Consider the following 16,625-nt stretch of genomic DNA (forward strand, 5'->3'; position numbering starts at 1 on the left):
GCCCAACCCCCACCCCCAAATTCTACTTGTCGTTTATTGGCTGGAACACTTTTGTTTCGTGGTGCTAGGTTTGGCCACTATGTTTTTATTGCGGTTTGTGGAGCCTGGGCTGTCTACAGAGATCGCGTTTTTTTACAGTTTGATCAGCGGACAGGCAGCAAGCAGATAGTGAGGAGATGTTTGCTGTATGTAACAAAAAAATTTTATGGTCTTAAACGTGTGAATTCGCTTAGAGCACCAAGATTTGATGTTCAATCATGAGATTTGATTTCTTATTTTTACAGCTGATGAAGAGGCACCTGATTATGGTTCAGGTGTACGACAGTCAGGAACTGCCAAGATCTCATTTGAGGATCAACAGTTTGAGAAGGTTGGTTCTGTTACTTATTCTATATAATTGATGCTTTTGTCCTGCCAAGTTTATTCTCACTGGATTAGCTCACTGGATTAGTTGGGCTACACCAAAAAACACTTTAACTCTTTCCCCGCCGGCATTTTTAAAAAAAAGTTGCCAGCCTGCGCCAGCATTTTTCATGATTTTTACAAAAGTTGAATGGCTTCCAGAAAATGTTCTTCTTTAAATATATAAACATAAAATATATATAAAATGAAAGAACAGACCCTCTTCTTTAAAAAAAAAAGTGTTTCATCCTACCTTAATTAGTTCTCTAATAGTTTCCTCTTTTTGAGCAAAAAGCTGAGATACTTCCATTTGATAGAGATCCCATTCAGAGAGATCCTCAAAGCATCCACAGAGTTCTTTCTCTCTCACGTGAGGTGTTACTTCTGGGTTGTATAAGTTGCGGAATAATGATGGATAATAGCGGTATTTTGAAAAGCTGGAAATACTTGTCATTGGCAGGAAGCCTTTTCTCGTAATTGATGAGTTAACTCGTCAATGGCGCAGAAAGAGTTAATAGGCTCACTTAACTTGCATAGTTTGGTTAATGTGAGAACCCCTTAAGAATTTCTGTTTGACCCTCTGTTCAGTTTCAGACAGAGTCATGCAGTGCCGGGGTGTCTCACACAAGCACATCTCAAGAAGAACTGCGCATCGTGGAAGGAGAAGGACAAAACTCAGAGATGGGACTCAGTGCTGATGAGATGAACAACAACACCTGTGCAGGTAACAACTTAGACAATTACAAATATTTTTTAATGGATTGCCTCGCACAGTGTCTATGGGATGATAATGACGCTATGCGACAAAACCCATTATAATCTGTGACGCAGCCCACATTGGATGCAGTGCCATGCAATGCGACAAACTCCTATGGTGTTAATAGCTGGGTTTCCATCACCCTGATTTAATGCGCATTTTGTAAGTATTGCATAAGAAATAAGTGATGTAAACCCCAAATTTCAAATAAAAAATTAATTTGCAAAAAGTTTTTAAGCTCGATTGAGGTGGTTTTGAAATGTGAATAATGGGAGATGGAAACACATTTGTCGAATAAATTCTGATGTAGCAAACATTAAACCTGAACTGATCATCTACTTGTATCAGCTGATGTTGTCTTTCCCATATATAGGGCTCAATGTTGTCATTATGCGCTTGCTGCTAGTAGTGCATGCATCAAAAATTCAACATTCAGTTTGGCAATTACAAGCTGCACTGCTAGTAAATGTATAACTTACCCCATCATAACTAAGTGCAGTCCTGCGTCCATTTTATAAGAGTGTCTTGTTTTATTTACTGTTGGTTACTAGTTTACCAATACCATCGTCATTTGCTCGAACAAATGCAAAATAGAAATGCCCATAATTTGCATTTGTTTGTTTTTCTCTTTTTTTCAAATTTTGAAAAGATTTTGAAGTATCATGGCAACCAAAGTGCTCAGCTGAAGAAACACAGTCGGGACACTCCACTTTTTTTGAAAATATGCTCATTTTCCAGCCCCCCTAGAGTTAAACATAATTATGATTTTTAACGTTTTGGAATTCATTCATCTGATTTCCAGGTCTGGCGCTACCACTTTTAGCATAGCTTAGCACAATCCATAGAATCTGATTAGTCCATTAGCATCGCCCAAAAAAATAACCAAAGAGCTTCAATATTTTCCTATTTAAAACTTGACTCTTCTGTAGTTACATTGTGTACTTAGACTGACAGAAAATTAAAAGTTGCGATTTTCTAGGCAGATATGGCTATGACTATACTTTCATTCTGGCTTAATAATCAAGGACTTTGCTGCTGTAACATGGCTGCCGCAGGCGCAATGATATTGCACAGCAGCTGAAAATAGTCCCCTTAGTAACTTTCAATGGCAGGGGACTATTTTCGGGCACTGCGTAATATCATATCAAGTTTTAAATAGGAAAAATATCGAAACTCTTTGGTTATTTTTTAGCGCGATGCTAATGGTCTAATCAGATTCAATGGATTATGCTAAGCTATGCTAAAAGTGGTACTGCCAGACCCAGAGATCAGCTAAATGGATTCAAAAAAGGTATCCTCTAGGGGAGCTGAAAAATGAGAATATTTAAAAAAAATGGGGTGTCCCTTTATGCATAGACTGTAAAATCTGGATGTAGTGTCTGTGACGTCACCTATAGGTTTGTGAAGAGCATTATTGAAGCCAATAGTTAGCGGAGCCTGCCACTGCCATCTTGGCATCTTGGCAAGGTAGTTGCAGCAGCAGCTGTCACTCATATGACCACACCCAATTATGCAGAACTTTAAGGCTAAATATGATTTAAACGGAGAAGTTACAAAAAAATCACCCCATCACAGTTGTCATAAAGTTCAAAATTAGCTATATAGACCAAAAACGCTTGTCATACCAGGCTGTAAACAGGTATTTCTGCTGTAAAGTTGGGCATTTAACATGGGGGTCTATGGGATTTACTCTCTTTTGGAGCCAGTCTCTAGCGGCCAGTCAATGAATTGCAGTTTAAGTCGCTTCTGTGTTGACTTCACGATAGGGAAACTCATTTTGAATTCTGCTGTGTTGCTTCTTCTAGCCTCTCCCGATGTTCCTAACAGTCCCCTGAAGGGTTGTCTGGAATGTCCTCTAGATGTGACTCAGGAAACATCTTTACAGCACTTAAAGGTTGGCAGTAACTTCACCTTTAGAGTCACAGTTCTCCAGGCCTCCAGCATCTCAGCCGAGTATGCAGACATCTTCTGCCAGTTCAAGTGAGTGGATGTTTTCTTCTACAGTATACAATATAGTTTTCTCTCAGCAGTTAGTTTAATATTAAACCCAACCTTTGTTCTGTCCTCCAGCTTTATTCACAGGCATGATGAGGCATTTTCTACTGAACCCTTGAAGAACACAGGCAGAGGGCCTCCTCTGGGATTTTACCACGTGCAGAATGTACGCACAGACTTACATAAGTTAACTGTGTTTGTGATGTCACGACTAAATAATTTACACCTGTATGTGTGTTTGCTACCATTGTAGATAACCGTAGAGGTCACCAAGTCCTTTGTGGAATACATTAAAAGTCAGCCAATTGTTTTTGAGGTATTCGGGCACTATCAAAAACAGCCCTTCCCTCCTCTATGTAAAGACTTAATCAGGTAAAGAATGTCTCGGCACGTTTTGACCATTTATAATCATCTATTTTACCATTTCAACCCATCTACTGTAATTCACCTTTTTGTAGTTCTTTACGTCCTGCAAGAAGGCAGTTTCCCAGAGTTATGCCTTTGTCAAAGCCAGGTGAGGACTTGGACATTTTTATTGTATAGTACGTTCCAAGTTTGTCTTTGTGTCTGAGCATTGCCTGTGTCTTCCCCCAGTACCCGCCACTAAACTGAGCACCCTGACACGCTCCACCGCCGGCCCCTGTCATTCCAAATATGACCTTATGGCATTTTTTGAGATCTGTGAGCTGGAAGCCAATGGAGAGTGAGTTTTGCATAAACTTTAATGACTTAATCAGTACCCAGTAAGTTACTCATTGAAGCCTGTTTGTACGCCAGGCTATTTACATGTACAGTAATGTGACCCTTGAACTTGTTTGTGTACTTTTTCAGCTACATCCCAGCTGTCGTTGATCACAGAGGTGGAATGCCCTGTCATGGTACATTCCTATTGCACCAGGTAAACCAGCATTGACTTATCTAGTAAGACTTAGGGGCATACAGGAATTAGACTAATCCTAGGCTAAAATAAATTTAAGAGCTGTCCAAACTGAAAACAACTTGCACTTACATATCTTAAAATACATCAGTGCCCATTTGTTTTGCCTCAAAATGCACACAAGTAATGTTTTTAGTAAGGCATGTTTGTTCAAACTAGTTATATTTCCTAATTAAACCAAGGCCTAGTCCTGACTTAAGCTAATCCCTGTCCGGTAAACCACCCCTTAACGTTTAATAAATGGATATGCAAATGATTACAGTGCTCTCCTTAAACTAAACTCCAAGTACTGCAAGTAGAATTGAGTAAATCAATGACTTCTAGTTCTATACTACTTGTTAATTTACAATACCGCATACTTGCATGTTAGCATGCTTAATTAAGTTATCTTTATGACACGTTTACATGAAATGTGATTCATAAACTCTTTAAAGGAATAGTCTACTCATTTTCAATATTAAAATATGTTATTACCTTAACTAAAATTGTTGATACATCCCTCTATCATCTGTGTGCCTGCACGCTTCGATAGCATTTAGCTTAGCCCCATTCATTCAATGGTACCATTTAGAGATAAAGTTAGAAGTGACCAAACTAGAGTTGTGACGTTCGCGAACGAACCGATTCTTTTGAACGGCTCACAAACATGAACGATGGGAGCCGAGTCGCGGCTGGAGGGGAGCCGTTCTTTGTGTCGTTCTTTTTTACTATTCGTGTTTAACACAGATGCACACAAAATATCGAATATGTGAGACAGAACAGTTAAAGGGGGAGGGGCTCACCCAGCGCAGGGGTTGTTCATTTAAGACTTGAAGGGGCTGATGTCCTATTTGCAAAGTTTACATTAGTTATAGTAGTAATATTGGACTGTATGTAGACATTTCCATTTTATTTATTCTAAATTGTGGAAGTTTTTGTAGCTATTTTGCACAGAAATTCATTTCAGCCGGCTTTGTTTTTGATATTTATTTGTGAGTAGGTATTGTATGAATAACATAAGTCAACGTAGCTTTACACATACACACACTTTGTACTAAAGGTAAATCCAAAATAGTAATGTCACTGTCTAATGTTGTGCAACCCTATGGAATATAGTCTACACATGACAAACGAGGTAATGATCAATATTTCAGAATAATTCAAACTCAGATATTGGTGTGTGATATCTGAGTTTTAATGATTTGACTACAAATCTAACCTCATCATTCCTCCCAGTGATTATTTACAGTTTTACAGGACAAACTGAGATGCCCCAAGCTGGCTTCTTAAAACTGACTAAATATTTAAAAAGAGCCAAGTGAGCCGTTCTTTTGAACGGCTCTTTGAAAGGAACGGATCGCCAAGATCCGGATCCCCTAAAAGAGCCATAAATCCCATCACTAGACCAAACACATCAACCTTTTTCCTATTTAAGACGAGTAGTTATACGAGCAAGTTTGGTGGTACAAAATAAAACGTAGCGCTTTTCTGAGCGGATTTAAAAGAGGAACTATGTTTTGTGGCGTAATAGCACTTTTGGGAGTACTTCGACTCACCTGAAAAGTCCGCTCCCCTTCTCACTCACATAATGGGAGAGTGAGGGAGTTACTGCGCCGAGTCCAAGTACTCCCAAAAGTGCTATTACGCCATAAAATATAGTTCCTCTTTTGGATCCGCTTGGAGGAGCGCTGCGTTTTGTTTTGTGCCGCCAAACTTGCTCGTGTAGCTGCTCGTCTTGGATAGGGGGGGCGTTGATGTGTTTGGTCACTTCTGGCTTTGTCTCTGGTTGGTACCATTGAGTGAATGGGGCTGGGCTGGATGCTATCGAAGCGTCGCAGCGCGCTCCAGCGCTTACGTGCAGGCACACAGATGATAGAGGGATGTATCAACAATTCTTAGTTAAGGTAATAACATATTTTAATATTGAAAATGAGTAGAATGTTCCTTTAATATACTGAGCAAATTTTAATAAGTGATTTTATTGGTCAAATTTTAACTAAGGATTTGGGATTACTTATTTGCACCAGGGGATCCAAAGGAGAATAACTGTTACTATAGCCCATGAAACTGGCAATGACATTGAGTGGAAGGAGGTTAAAGAGCTGGTCATAGGTTAGTACACAGTCTTGTGTTTGCTTATCACAAGCAGCTTATCATAACCTGTATGTTATTTAAAAGCTCATTGAACTTAAGGATAAATGGAGATGTTTTTCCCGAATGTTCAGGCAGTTTCAAGTGACTCAGCATTGTAAATTCTCCATTTCAGGACGCATCCGTAACACACCCGAGGCGGATGAGACGATCATAGATCCCAACATCCTATCCCTCAACATCCTGTCATCTGGATACATACGGCCATCTTATGATGACAGGTGCTATTACATAAAATGAAGATCTCCTCCAGGACTTATAAGAGAATGTGAACTATATAAATTTTATTATGACAAATGCATAGATGTTAAGTTATATTTAAAGCTTTGTGGTGTGTGTTGTGTTTGTGAAAAATAGCTTTAAATGCAATAGCATTAGTAAAATACTCTAAAATTAACTTTAACAAAACTAACAGCTCAGCTCTCTAACTATAACAAATTTTAATTCACTAACCTGGGGATCTGTATTTCCTGTCAGGGTATCACTGGGAATTGACCATAGGTATGTTTTTTTAACCTTAGTATACATCGCTTTCTGATGACTCAGCATACATCACTAAAAGCATAGTTTAAAATTATTCATTATTATATGACATTATCCGTAAATCTCTTCTCAGGACATTTTACCGCTTTGAGGTGGCATGGGACAGCTCCATGCACAACTCTCTGCTGCTGAACCGCGTCACTCCCTATGGAGAGAAAATTTACATCACTTTGTCTGCCTACCTTGAGGTGAGCAAAACTCTACTGTTCAATGTCATCTTTTTAACAGCAATGTAGTAGACATTTGTCTAATCTAAAGCAATATCATGGATAATGTCAGGAGGGTCTGGCTGGAACAGTTGCACTTGCATTCTCAGACTTGCACTCAAGAAACATACGCTTCTTGTCAATGACGTCACTTTTTTTGGACTACAACAAACACACGGATTGTAGGCAACAGTTTACTTCCTGGGATGTGTGATGTAGACAAGACCGACATTATCATAATTCCTCCCGCACCCGTAGCCTGTAAGTTAACTGTTAGCATTGCATTATGACCGAATCTTTCAAACATGGTAAGGAGCGTCACATTTCCGGCTGACGTCAGAGGTATTCAGGCCAATCACAACGTGCAGATTAGCTGGCCAACCAGGGACACAGAGCTTTTCAAATCAATGCGTTTCAGGAAGAGAGGGAAATCTGGAGCTACAAAAATGTACGGTATGTGGAAAATAACGTGTTTTTTAACACTAAACCGCGCAAAAACATTGTCTTATATCAAATACACAAAATAACGTTGTTTTTAGCAATGAAATAGGTGCACTTTAAGTAATTATACTGATTTACGAATTACAGATTTTGTGTTTAAACATTAGGCTATTTGATTGTGGTATTACAGTATAACTTGCCAGCCATGAAAACATTTTTGTTACTTTTTAATAAAATGCTGTATATATGGTTTTAATTTTTTATTCTCATGTTGTTTGTCCATGTTTTTCCCTTTATTGCAATAAACTAGTGGAGATGACAGTGCTGTTGATGTATTTATATTAATGTACTGATGTACTTAATTATGTGAAATTACAATGACATTTAGTGTCTACAGTATATAAGCAAAATGCATATAATTTTACTGTCTTGTTCTTACAGATGCACAAATTAATTTAATTACTTTCTGAAACGCCGTGGTACAACAGTGCACATCATGTTGCAGAATGTTTCGCTGTAGTCTAAGGCCCTGTCTGCCTTGAACATATTGTGAAATATGTTTAAAATGAAACCAGAGTAAACACAGTTTTCAATATTTTACCATGTTCTTACCTCAACTTAGACGAATTAATAAATACTTATCCTTTTTAATGTGTACACCTAATCTTTGTACAACGTGTCATGAATGTGTTAGCATTTAGCCTAGCCCACAATATAGTTCCTTATTTTTATCTGCTTAAAAATCACCACGTTTTATTTTGTGCCACCATACTTACTCGTGTAACTACTCATGTCTTTAAATAGGAAAAACATGGAAGTGTTTGGTGGCTTCTAAATTCATCCCTGTTTGGATCCTAAGGAATGAATGGGGCTAGGCTAAATGCTAACACATTTATGACGTGCTGTACAAAGATTAAGTGCCTGCAATGAAAAAAGATAGGGATGTATTCATTAGTCTAAGCTGAGGTAAGAATATAGTAAAATACTGAAAAACTGTGGTGTTTTCCTTTAAACTATGATTTTGTATTGCTCGTTAGATCTAACAACTTCTTTCTATCTTTAAGAATTATTAGCTCTGCTGTAAATATTAAAACAGTGTCTCACTTCAAAACTAAAATATAAAATTTATTAAAGCCTGCGATAAACACAAGGGAAAAATCTTTTGTTAAAAACGTGTTTCTTTGCTATGGTAAACATCAAGTAAATTTAATAATTCCAGAATCCATTGGCAACGCGAACACACTTTGCATTGCGCATGTGTCTGAGAATGCAAGTACAACTGCTGCCACCAGACCCTTCTCCATAATGTCACTAACTCATCACAAGTATAGTTTTCGGGATGTTATTTTTTTCATTGCCATTTGTTTCGCTGTAATATTTAGATGGAGAATTGCACCCAGCCCACAGTCATAACCAAGGACTTCTGCATGGTGTTCTACTCCAGAGATGCAAAGCTTCCTGCATCACGTTCCATTCGAAACCTCTTTAGCACTGGTGCATTCAGGCCATCTGAGAGGTCAGCAGAGTGCAAAGGCCTGGTGTTAATCTTAATTCAAAACTGATTTTGCTGAAGCAATACAATTTTAGAATGTTTGGATATGTAGTATGTTAGTGCTGAGTTGAATGACTTGTTAAAGACTATGCTTTCAACTTTTTGTTTTTTAGTAACCGCGTGACCGGAGTGTACGAATTAAGCCTTTGCCATTTGGCAGACATTGGAAGTCCCGGTAGGACTCAGCGTTACCCTAAATGCTAATTTCAAGTACTTCCTTTCTGTACTTTGGAAACAACTTTATCTTGCATGTTTGAACCACCCCGTTTGACTCAGGTATGCAGAGGAGGCGCAGACGGGTGCTGGACACCTCAGTGGCGTATGTGCGTGGAGAGGAGAACCTCGCGGGCTGGAGGCCCCGCAGCGATAGTCTCATCCTGGATCACCAGTGGGAGCTGGAGAAACTGAGCCTTCTTCAAGAGGTAATGTGTCAAAACCTTCCCTGTTTTCCATGAATTGACTTTTGGTGTTTGTAAAGTTAATGACCGTGAGGCGTTTTTGTACACAGGTGGAAAAGACCAGGCATTACCTTCTGCTGAGAGAGAAGCTAGAAGCATCTCTGTTTCTGGGACATGACTCTTTTTGTAGTAAAGACTTGATGGACTCACCTAAGGCCTCCAGCCCCATGATGAATCCAGTTGTCAGTCTGGGTCTGGACAGTCCCAATGAGAGGCAGAGGGAACTGGCTGCCAAGTGTGATTATTATCTACATCCACACAGTGGCACATTATTGGCCTACAGTATATGTCTATATATTAAAGTGCCAATGCTAAATCTTTATTACTGTGGTAATAAGTATGCATCCTAAATGAATTGTTTGTCATCCTAACATCTGACATAAACAAAATCATCAAAATGCAATTTTTATACATTGCAGCACACTTTGCAGCCCATGTTCTTAGACTGGTATTTGAACGTGATGTGAATAGGACATATACATTTTATTGCTGTAACTGCTCTCAGACCCATCACTTTACATTAAACTCTATACATTGTTATGAATGTCACTTAACTTTTTGCCCACACCTTCTTCTCTTTGCAGTGTGTGCGACTGCTCATGCACACGTTCAACAGGCAGTATAGCCAGGTGAGCAGCAGTCTCAGTGAGAGCAAGGTGAGCCTAGTCTTAGTGTCTATTCAGACCCTCATAAACACCTCACTCCTTCTCTCACATTTATTCATCATTATAAAGTAAATTCCAAAATTTTTTTTTAAATGTTCAAAAATGGTCTTATCCTTATACTTTCGTTTAAATGGCTTCTATTATTCATTCATTAAATTAGAGCACCATGATTAGTGTAGTAGATGCCTTATGGGTAAGCACATCTTTATTTGCAGTATAAGATTTTTAACAAAAAGATTTTTTTACAGTATGTTGGTTACATTGCTGTTCCTCTTTTCTCCATATGTGCATGTTAGCTGTCAGAAATGTCAGCATCACTTTTAAGAGAGAGTTCTTCCTCTGCTCTGAGCACCCTGACGCCCTCCTCCACCTGTCCTTCATTGGTGGATGGTCACTTCGGCAGTCAAGACTTCAGGTTAGTATTAAAAAACTGATCCCACATATGCACAACCATTCTCATTCTTAAGGCCTCCCATAACATAATATTATCAGCTGATGTCTAAGTGTCTCTACTTTCTAACAAAACTTTTTGTTCTGTTGTCATTTCTCAGAGGTGCTGAGGCTAACTCTGGAGCATCAAGCCCGGACCTTGATCCCTTCAGCCCTGTAGAGAGAAAGCCCAGGAGCTGCTCATTCATCCCCAACATCCAGGAGATTCGTGTCAGGTAGCCATAAAGAATTTATAATATACATTATACACTCACCTAAAGGATTATTAGGAACACCTGTTCAATTTCTCATTAATGCAATTATCTAATCGACCAATCACATGGCAGTTGCTTCAATGCATTTAGGGGTGTGGTCCTGGTCAAGACAATCTCCTGAACTCCAAATTGAATGTCAGAATGGAAAAGAAAGGTGATAGTTTTGAGCGTGGCATGGTTGTTGGTGGATGTCTTAGTATTTCACAATCTGCTCAGTTACTGGGATTTTCACGCACAACCATTTCTAGGGTATACAAAGAATGGTGTGAAAAGGGAAAAATATCTAGTATGCAGCAGTCCTGTGGGCGAAAATGCCTTGTTGATGCTAGAGGTCAGAGGAGAATGAGCCGACTGATTCAAGCTGATAGAAGAGCAACTTTGACTGAAATAAGCACTCGTTACAACCGAGGTATGCAGCAAAGCATTTGTGAAGCCACAACACGCACAATCTTGAGGCTGATGGGCTACAACAGCAGAAGACCCCACCGGTTACCCCTCATCTCCACTACAAATAGGAAAAAGAGGCTACAATTTGCACAAGCTCACCAAAATTGGACAGTTGAAGACTAGAAAAATGTTGCCTGGTCTGATGAGTCTCGATTTCTGTTGAGACATTCAGATGGTAGAGTCAGAATTTGGCCTAAACAGAATGAGAACATGGATCCCTTTAGGCCCATTAGTGCCAATTGGGCATCGTTTAAATGCCACGGCCTACCTGAGCATTGTTTCTGACCATGTCCATCCCTTTATGACCACCATGTACTCATCCTCTGATGGCTACTTCCAGCAGATAATGCACCATGTCACAAGACTGGAATTATTTTAAATTGGTTTTTTGAACATGACAATGAGTTCACTGTACTAAAATGGCCCCCACAGTCACCAGATCTCAACCCAATAGAGCATCTTTGGGATGTGGTGGAATGGGAGCTTCATGTTCTGGATGTGCATCCCACAAATCTCCATCAACTGCAAGATGCTATCTTATCAATATGGGCCAACATTTCTAAAGAATGCTTTCAGCACCTTGTTGAATCAATGCCATGTAGAATTAGGGCAGTTCTGAAGGCGAAAGGAGGTCAAACACAGTATAAGTATGGTGTTCCTAATAATCCTTTAGGTGAGTGTATATACGTTGAGCTCAGATGCAAAAGCCTCTAAATGCCACCTCCGTCAAAAATTTGATTTGCTTTTGGCACATATTATATGTTCATCAAATACTTTCACTTCAAATCTGCATAATCCCCGCCTCAGGTCATTCAGAAATACCAGTTTGTAGGCAGAATCTATTAAGAGTCTGATAAAAAAATGCTCATTTACAAAAAAACATGTTAGATGCACTTAAGGGTTTTGCATCTGAGCTCTTTACATATATATATATATATATATATTCTTTTTATGTTTTCTTTTTTAATTATTGTTTCTATTACTGTACTAGCATAGTTAGTACAAATTAAATTTATAATTTTCTCTTTGACCCCAGCCCTATTGTGTCGAAGAAAGGCTATCTGCATTTTCTGGAGACACATACCAGCGGCTGGGTGAAGCGTTACATTGTGGTGCGACGGCCATATGTGTACCTGTACCGCAGTGAGAGAGACAGTGTGGAGAGAGCAGTGATTAACCTCTCATCTGCCCAAGTTGAGTACAGTGAAGATCAGCAGACCTTGCTGAGGGTAAGAGCCACTAACTGCTTCAAATGCAGTTATACATACGATTAATTCACAACATTAGCTAGCTGTATTACTGTTTTATCTATGTGCTGTATTGTTTTCAGGCTCCTAACACATTTGCTGTGTGCACCGAGCACCGCAGCATTCTCCTCCAGGCCAGCAATGACAAAGAGATGCATGACTGGCTGTATGCATTTAACCCACTGCTGGCAGGAACCATCAGGTACATATACACCCCCTGTTTTAGTGAATTCAATTCCTTTTTTAATTATTCATAAAGTTACTTTAATATTATTCAGTGTGACCCTGCCTGTGACAACCCAGCTTAGGTCATATTTAATCATCCTCCAATACATAACGTAAAGAACATTTAAAGGGGACATATCATAAAAATATGATTTTTTTTTCATGTTTAAGTGCTATAATTGGGTCCACAGTGCTCATATCAACATAGAAAATGTGAAAAAGGACAACCCAGTAACTTAGTTTTGGTAAACCATTCTCTGCAAGCATGTGAAAAAATAAGTAATTGAAATTTGGCTCCCCTTGTGATGTCAGAAGGGGATAATACTGCCCCTTAATCTGCACTATCCAACCACGCCACTGCCATTTAGTGCAGAGATCATTTTATTTGCATTTAAAAGTACATACCCAAAAAGGCACATTTTTGCTCACACCTTCAAAGTGGCAATTTTAACATGTTATAATAAATTATCTATATGATATTTTGAGCACATACGTACTCTGGGGACACCAACGATGACATCTTAAAAAATTCTTGTGAAATGTCTCCTTTAATATTGACCGAGTAAGTTCATATAAGAGTCACAAAAAGGGTCACAAATGCTTTAGGGCGGTAGTTTTCAACTGGTTTGCTTTCTGCCCTTGTTGGCATGTTTAATTTGGCTAGATAATACACTGAAAGGCCACAGGCTGAGCCTGTTTATTGTGTTTGATCAATCCTAATTTCTCTGTCACTTTCTCTCCCCACAGGTCTAAGCTTTCCAGAAGAAAATCGCAGATGAGAATGTGACCATTTTTTCCCCTCCAGCTTACAACATAAACAGATAGCTAACAGGGCCTTGTGATGTAATTAGGTCATGTGATCATGAGTGTCTTATCCCTACCTTATCTCAGCTGCCTGCCTACCCTAGCACTCCCCGTTGGTCTTTCCATGCCAACCATAGACTGTGGGACTGGCTTCACAAACTGTGTTCATGTGTGTTTGTCAGGCCCTATTTACAGTAGTCGGTTACAAATGTAAATTGAAGTATATTGAAATATTCACCACCTCCCTTCTAACATTGCTCAAAACTAGAATGGTAAAATAACATTTTAGTCATGGCCCCACTCCTGTAGTGTAATAGCATAACTTCATTTGTAAATGCGACACAATGCTCTGTTTGTGTATTTGCTTCTGCAGAGTAGATGTCAAGCGCTTTTGCCTGGGCTGCAGTAGATGCCTCTTGGTTTTGTTAACTCTGCCATTGTGCTTTTTAAAGGGATGCAAAGCTTATAACTTTTACATTTTAGACGATTGCTAAAGACAGAATTGCAGGGTAAAGCAACTTAACTTGGTAGCTGTCTGCTACTGTAAATCAACCAGAATCGACTTTACAGAAGTTTATTTTTGTGTTCTTTTATTTTATTTTATTTTATTTTAATCTATAATGTCTTTTTTTACATTACATTACGTTATGTTTACTTATTTATTAAAGGAATATTCAATTTTCTTAAAAGAAAAATCCAGATAATTTACTCACCACCATGTCATCCAAAATGTTGATGTCTTTCTTTGTTCAGTCGAGAAGAAATTATGTTTTTTGAGGAAAACATTGCAGGATTTATCTCATTTTAATGGACTTTAGTGGACACCAACACTTAACACTTAACTCAACACGTGACAGTTTTTTCAACAGAGTTTCAAAGGACTATAAACAATCCCAAACGAGGCACAAGGGTCCCATCTGGCAAAACGATTGTCATTTTTGACAGGAAAGGTGGCAAATATACACTTTTGGAGCACAACTTCTCGTCTAGATCCGGTCCAGCGCGACCTAACGTAAATGCGCGGTGACGTAGGGAGGTCACGTGTTACATATATAAAACGCACATTTGCAGACCATTGAAAAACAATAAACTGACACGAAGACATTAATTAGTATCAGTTGACATACAACAACGTAGGAACGGTCCTCTTTCAACACACTTGTAAACACTGGGGCGGAGTTTCGCGTTCGTCTTCTGTGACCTCTTGACGTCATGACGTATTGCGTGGGGTCATGCTGGCGTATCACGACTGGATCTAGACGAGAAGTTGTGCTTTGGAGGTGTAGATTTGTTGTTTTTCTTGTCAGGGATGACAGTCGTTTTGCTGGATGGGACCCTTGTGCCTCGTTGGGGATTGTTTGTGGTCCTTTGAGGCTCCGTTGAAGGAAACTGCTGCGTGTTTAGTTGGGTGTTGATTGTTGGTGTCTATTGGGGTCCATTGGAGTGAGAGGGGTCCTGCAATGTTTTCCTCGAAGAACATGGTTTCTTCTCCACTGAGCAGGGAGGGACATCGGCATTTTGGGTGACATGGTGGTGGGTGGATTGTCTGGATTTTTCTTTTAAGAAAATGGAATATTCCTTTAAGCATTGTATGTTTTATAAACATAATTAATTTATTGAGAAGTCACTATTTGTAGTGTTACTTTCACCTAGCACTTTTAATAACAAGCTTTGATCAGATTTAATTCATTTGCACAGGAGCTCTGCTGCTACAGAGAATCTTATTTCCTTATTTATAGCTTTTATGTTTGGATGTATAACAGAAATGTCCACTGAAATTCATCAGAGCACTTTTAACAATAGGATGAGGGAGAATTTATTCAGATTATATCACATCTTTCAAATAATATTGTGCTTCATGTTGATCTTAATTGCCTCATTCCTCTTTTGTAGCTGCTATACAGTATGTTCAGGTCATCCTGGCCTTACATGTTATAATAGATTACCTGTATTAAATCTAGGATCTCTTAATTGATATGTGTTGGTCTTATAAGAAGAGATCCAGTGTTACAATATTTAACCAGAAGTTTATACATTTCTATGACTTTTATTAAAAGTTCATCACCATCAGATACGAACATCCTAAAGAAACCCTTATATAGCATACCTAATTTTTCATTTTGTCATGAGATGCATTTATCATAATAAGCATACCCATATATGTTGAAACATTCCCTTGTTGCCTTGTGATTGTAAAGAAAAGTATACCAAGTATAGATAAAGACTACATTATAAAGAGGTATTACCAGGGTCTAAAACACACCAGAAATCTGCTGTATCCTCATGCTATTGGTCAGTCATCCATTTAGCATGTTGTATGTTGCTGTATGATATATCCTGTTGTCTTATGGAAGTGATGTTTTGTGCCATGGGCCAGCCAACCCAAAGAGCACAAAAGTAGGGCAATAGTGAGTTATCTACATACCTGAGAGTTATTGTGTTTATATTCAGCAGTTCTGGTCTACTTCATAAACAGCAGTATAAATACATTCACTGAAATGGTTATGAAACACATGGATGCTTAGTATATTTATAATGTTAACAGGTACACCTCCCACTGCCCTGATCGTTTTTATTCATTCTTGTGTCTTGTCATAATGTATACAGTAGCATGCTGTACATATTTAATCAGCTTTTATATTAAATGTATCTATTGTATCTCATTTACCTCCATACAGTACAAGAGTAGCAATTAGAAACATAGTTACGATATCATTTTACAGAAATAAAGGATTAACGTCAACTATAAGCATGTTGTGTTTGCAAATCCTTAGATTAACACAGTGCCGTGTTAAAACGTTCACGAAGTCAACTTGCAAGATACAAGTTGTATTGCAGATCAAAGATTTATAGGATTTGTAGTTTATACTTTTTGCCTCTCACTCTCTATGGGTCTTTTGTGTTTCAAGCATCCCTTTGAATAGGCACCTTTCATCCATCCAAATATTCCTAATTTAAAAATGAGGATCTTAATATAAACTAAGTGTATCTACTGTTATTGCTTCTATGTTTCTGTTAATTTGCTCTGTATATAAACCCAATTGTGGTCTAGCACACAGCTGTAACCACTTTATACCATACTGAATTGGCTGTAGTGTACTCAGTGCTCAAG

The 16,625-nt window shown here is 38.6% G+C and overlaps 1 protein-coding gene across 12 annotated transcripts in view; it reads left to right on the forward strand.

The window, feature by feature from the left end:
- The window catches only part of kif1ab (kinesin family member 1Ab), a 34,974-nt gene extending 20,751 nt beyond the window's left edge, over positions 1-14,223 (forward strand). For 3 of the 12 annotated variants that reach the window (XM_073876197.1, XM_073876199.1, XM_073876202.1), the window contains 23 exons: positions 285-370; positions 991-1,126; positions 2,965-3,139; positions 3,230-3,320; positions 3,408-3,526; positions 3,613-3,668; positions 3,749-3,857; positions 3,986-4,052; positions 6,098-6,182; positions 6,337-6,442; positions 6,699-6,722; positions 6,838-6,952; positions 8,794-8,927; positions 9,077-9,138; positions 9,240-9,385; positions 9,472-9,655; positions 10,004-10,077; positions 10,247-10,279; positions 10,383-10,501; positions 10,638-10,751; positions 12,274-12,466; positions 12,568-12,686; positions 13,457-14,222. In XM_073876197.1, coding sequence (XP_073732298.1) covers positions 285-370; positions 991-1,126; positions 2,965-3,139; positions 3,230-3,320; positions 3,408-3,526; positions 3,613-3,668; positions 3,749-3,857; positions 3,986-4,052; positions 6,098-6,182; positions 6,337-6,442; positions 6,699-6,722; positions 6,838-6,952; positions 8,794-8,927; positions 9,077-9,138; positions 9,240-9,385; positions 9,472-9,655; positions 10,004-10,077; positions 10,247-10,279; positions 10,383-10,501; positions 10,638-10,751; positions 12,274-12,466; positions 12,568-12,686; positions 13,457-13,496 — 2,387 coding nt within the window. In that variant the 3' untranslated portion in view covers positions 13,497-14,222. Of the gene's footprint in view, positions 1-284; positions 371-990; positions 1,127-2,964; positions 3,140-3,229; positions 3,321-3,407; positions 3,527-3,612; positions 3,669-3,748; positions 3,858-3,985; positions 4,053-6,097; positions 6,183-6,336; positions 6,443-6,698; positions 6,723-6,837; positions 6,953-8,793; positions 8,928-9,076; positions 9,139-9,239; positions 9,386-9,471; positions 9,656-10,003; positions 10,078-10,246; positions 10,280-10,382; positions 10,502-10,637; positions 10,752-12,273; positions 12,467-12,567; positions 12,687-13,456 lie in introns of all 12 variants that reach the window. The other 9 variants (XM_073876192.1, XM_073876204.1, XM_073876205.1 and 6 more) reach the window with 6 other exon arrangements.
- Positions 14,224-16,625: the final 2,402 nt, after the last annotated feature.

The sequence above is a fragment of the Misgurnus anguillicaudatus genome, chromosome 2 (assembly GCF_027580225.2).
Source record: "Misgurnus anguillicaudatus chromosome 2, ASM2758022v2, whole genome shotgun sequence".
Taxonomy (NCBI): Eukaryota; Metazoa; Chordata; class Actinopteri; order Cypriniformes; family Cobitidae; genus Misgurnus; species Misgurnus anguillicaudatus.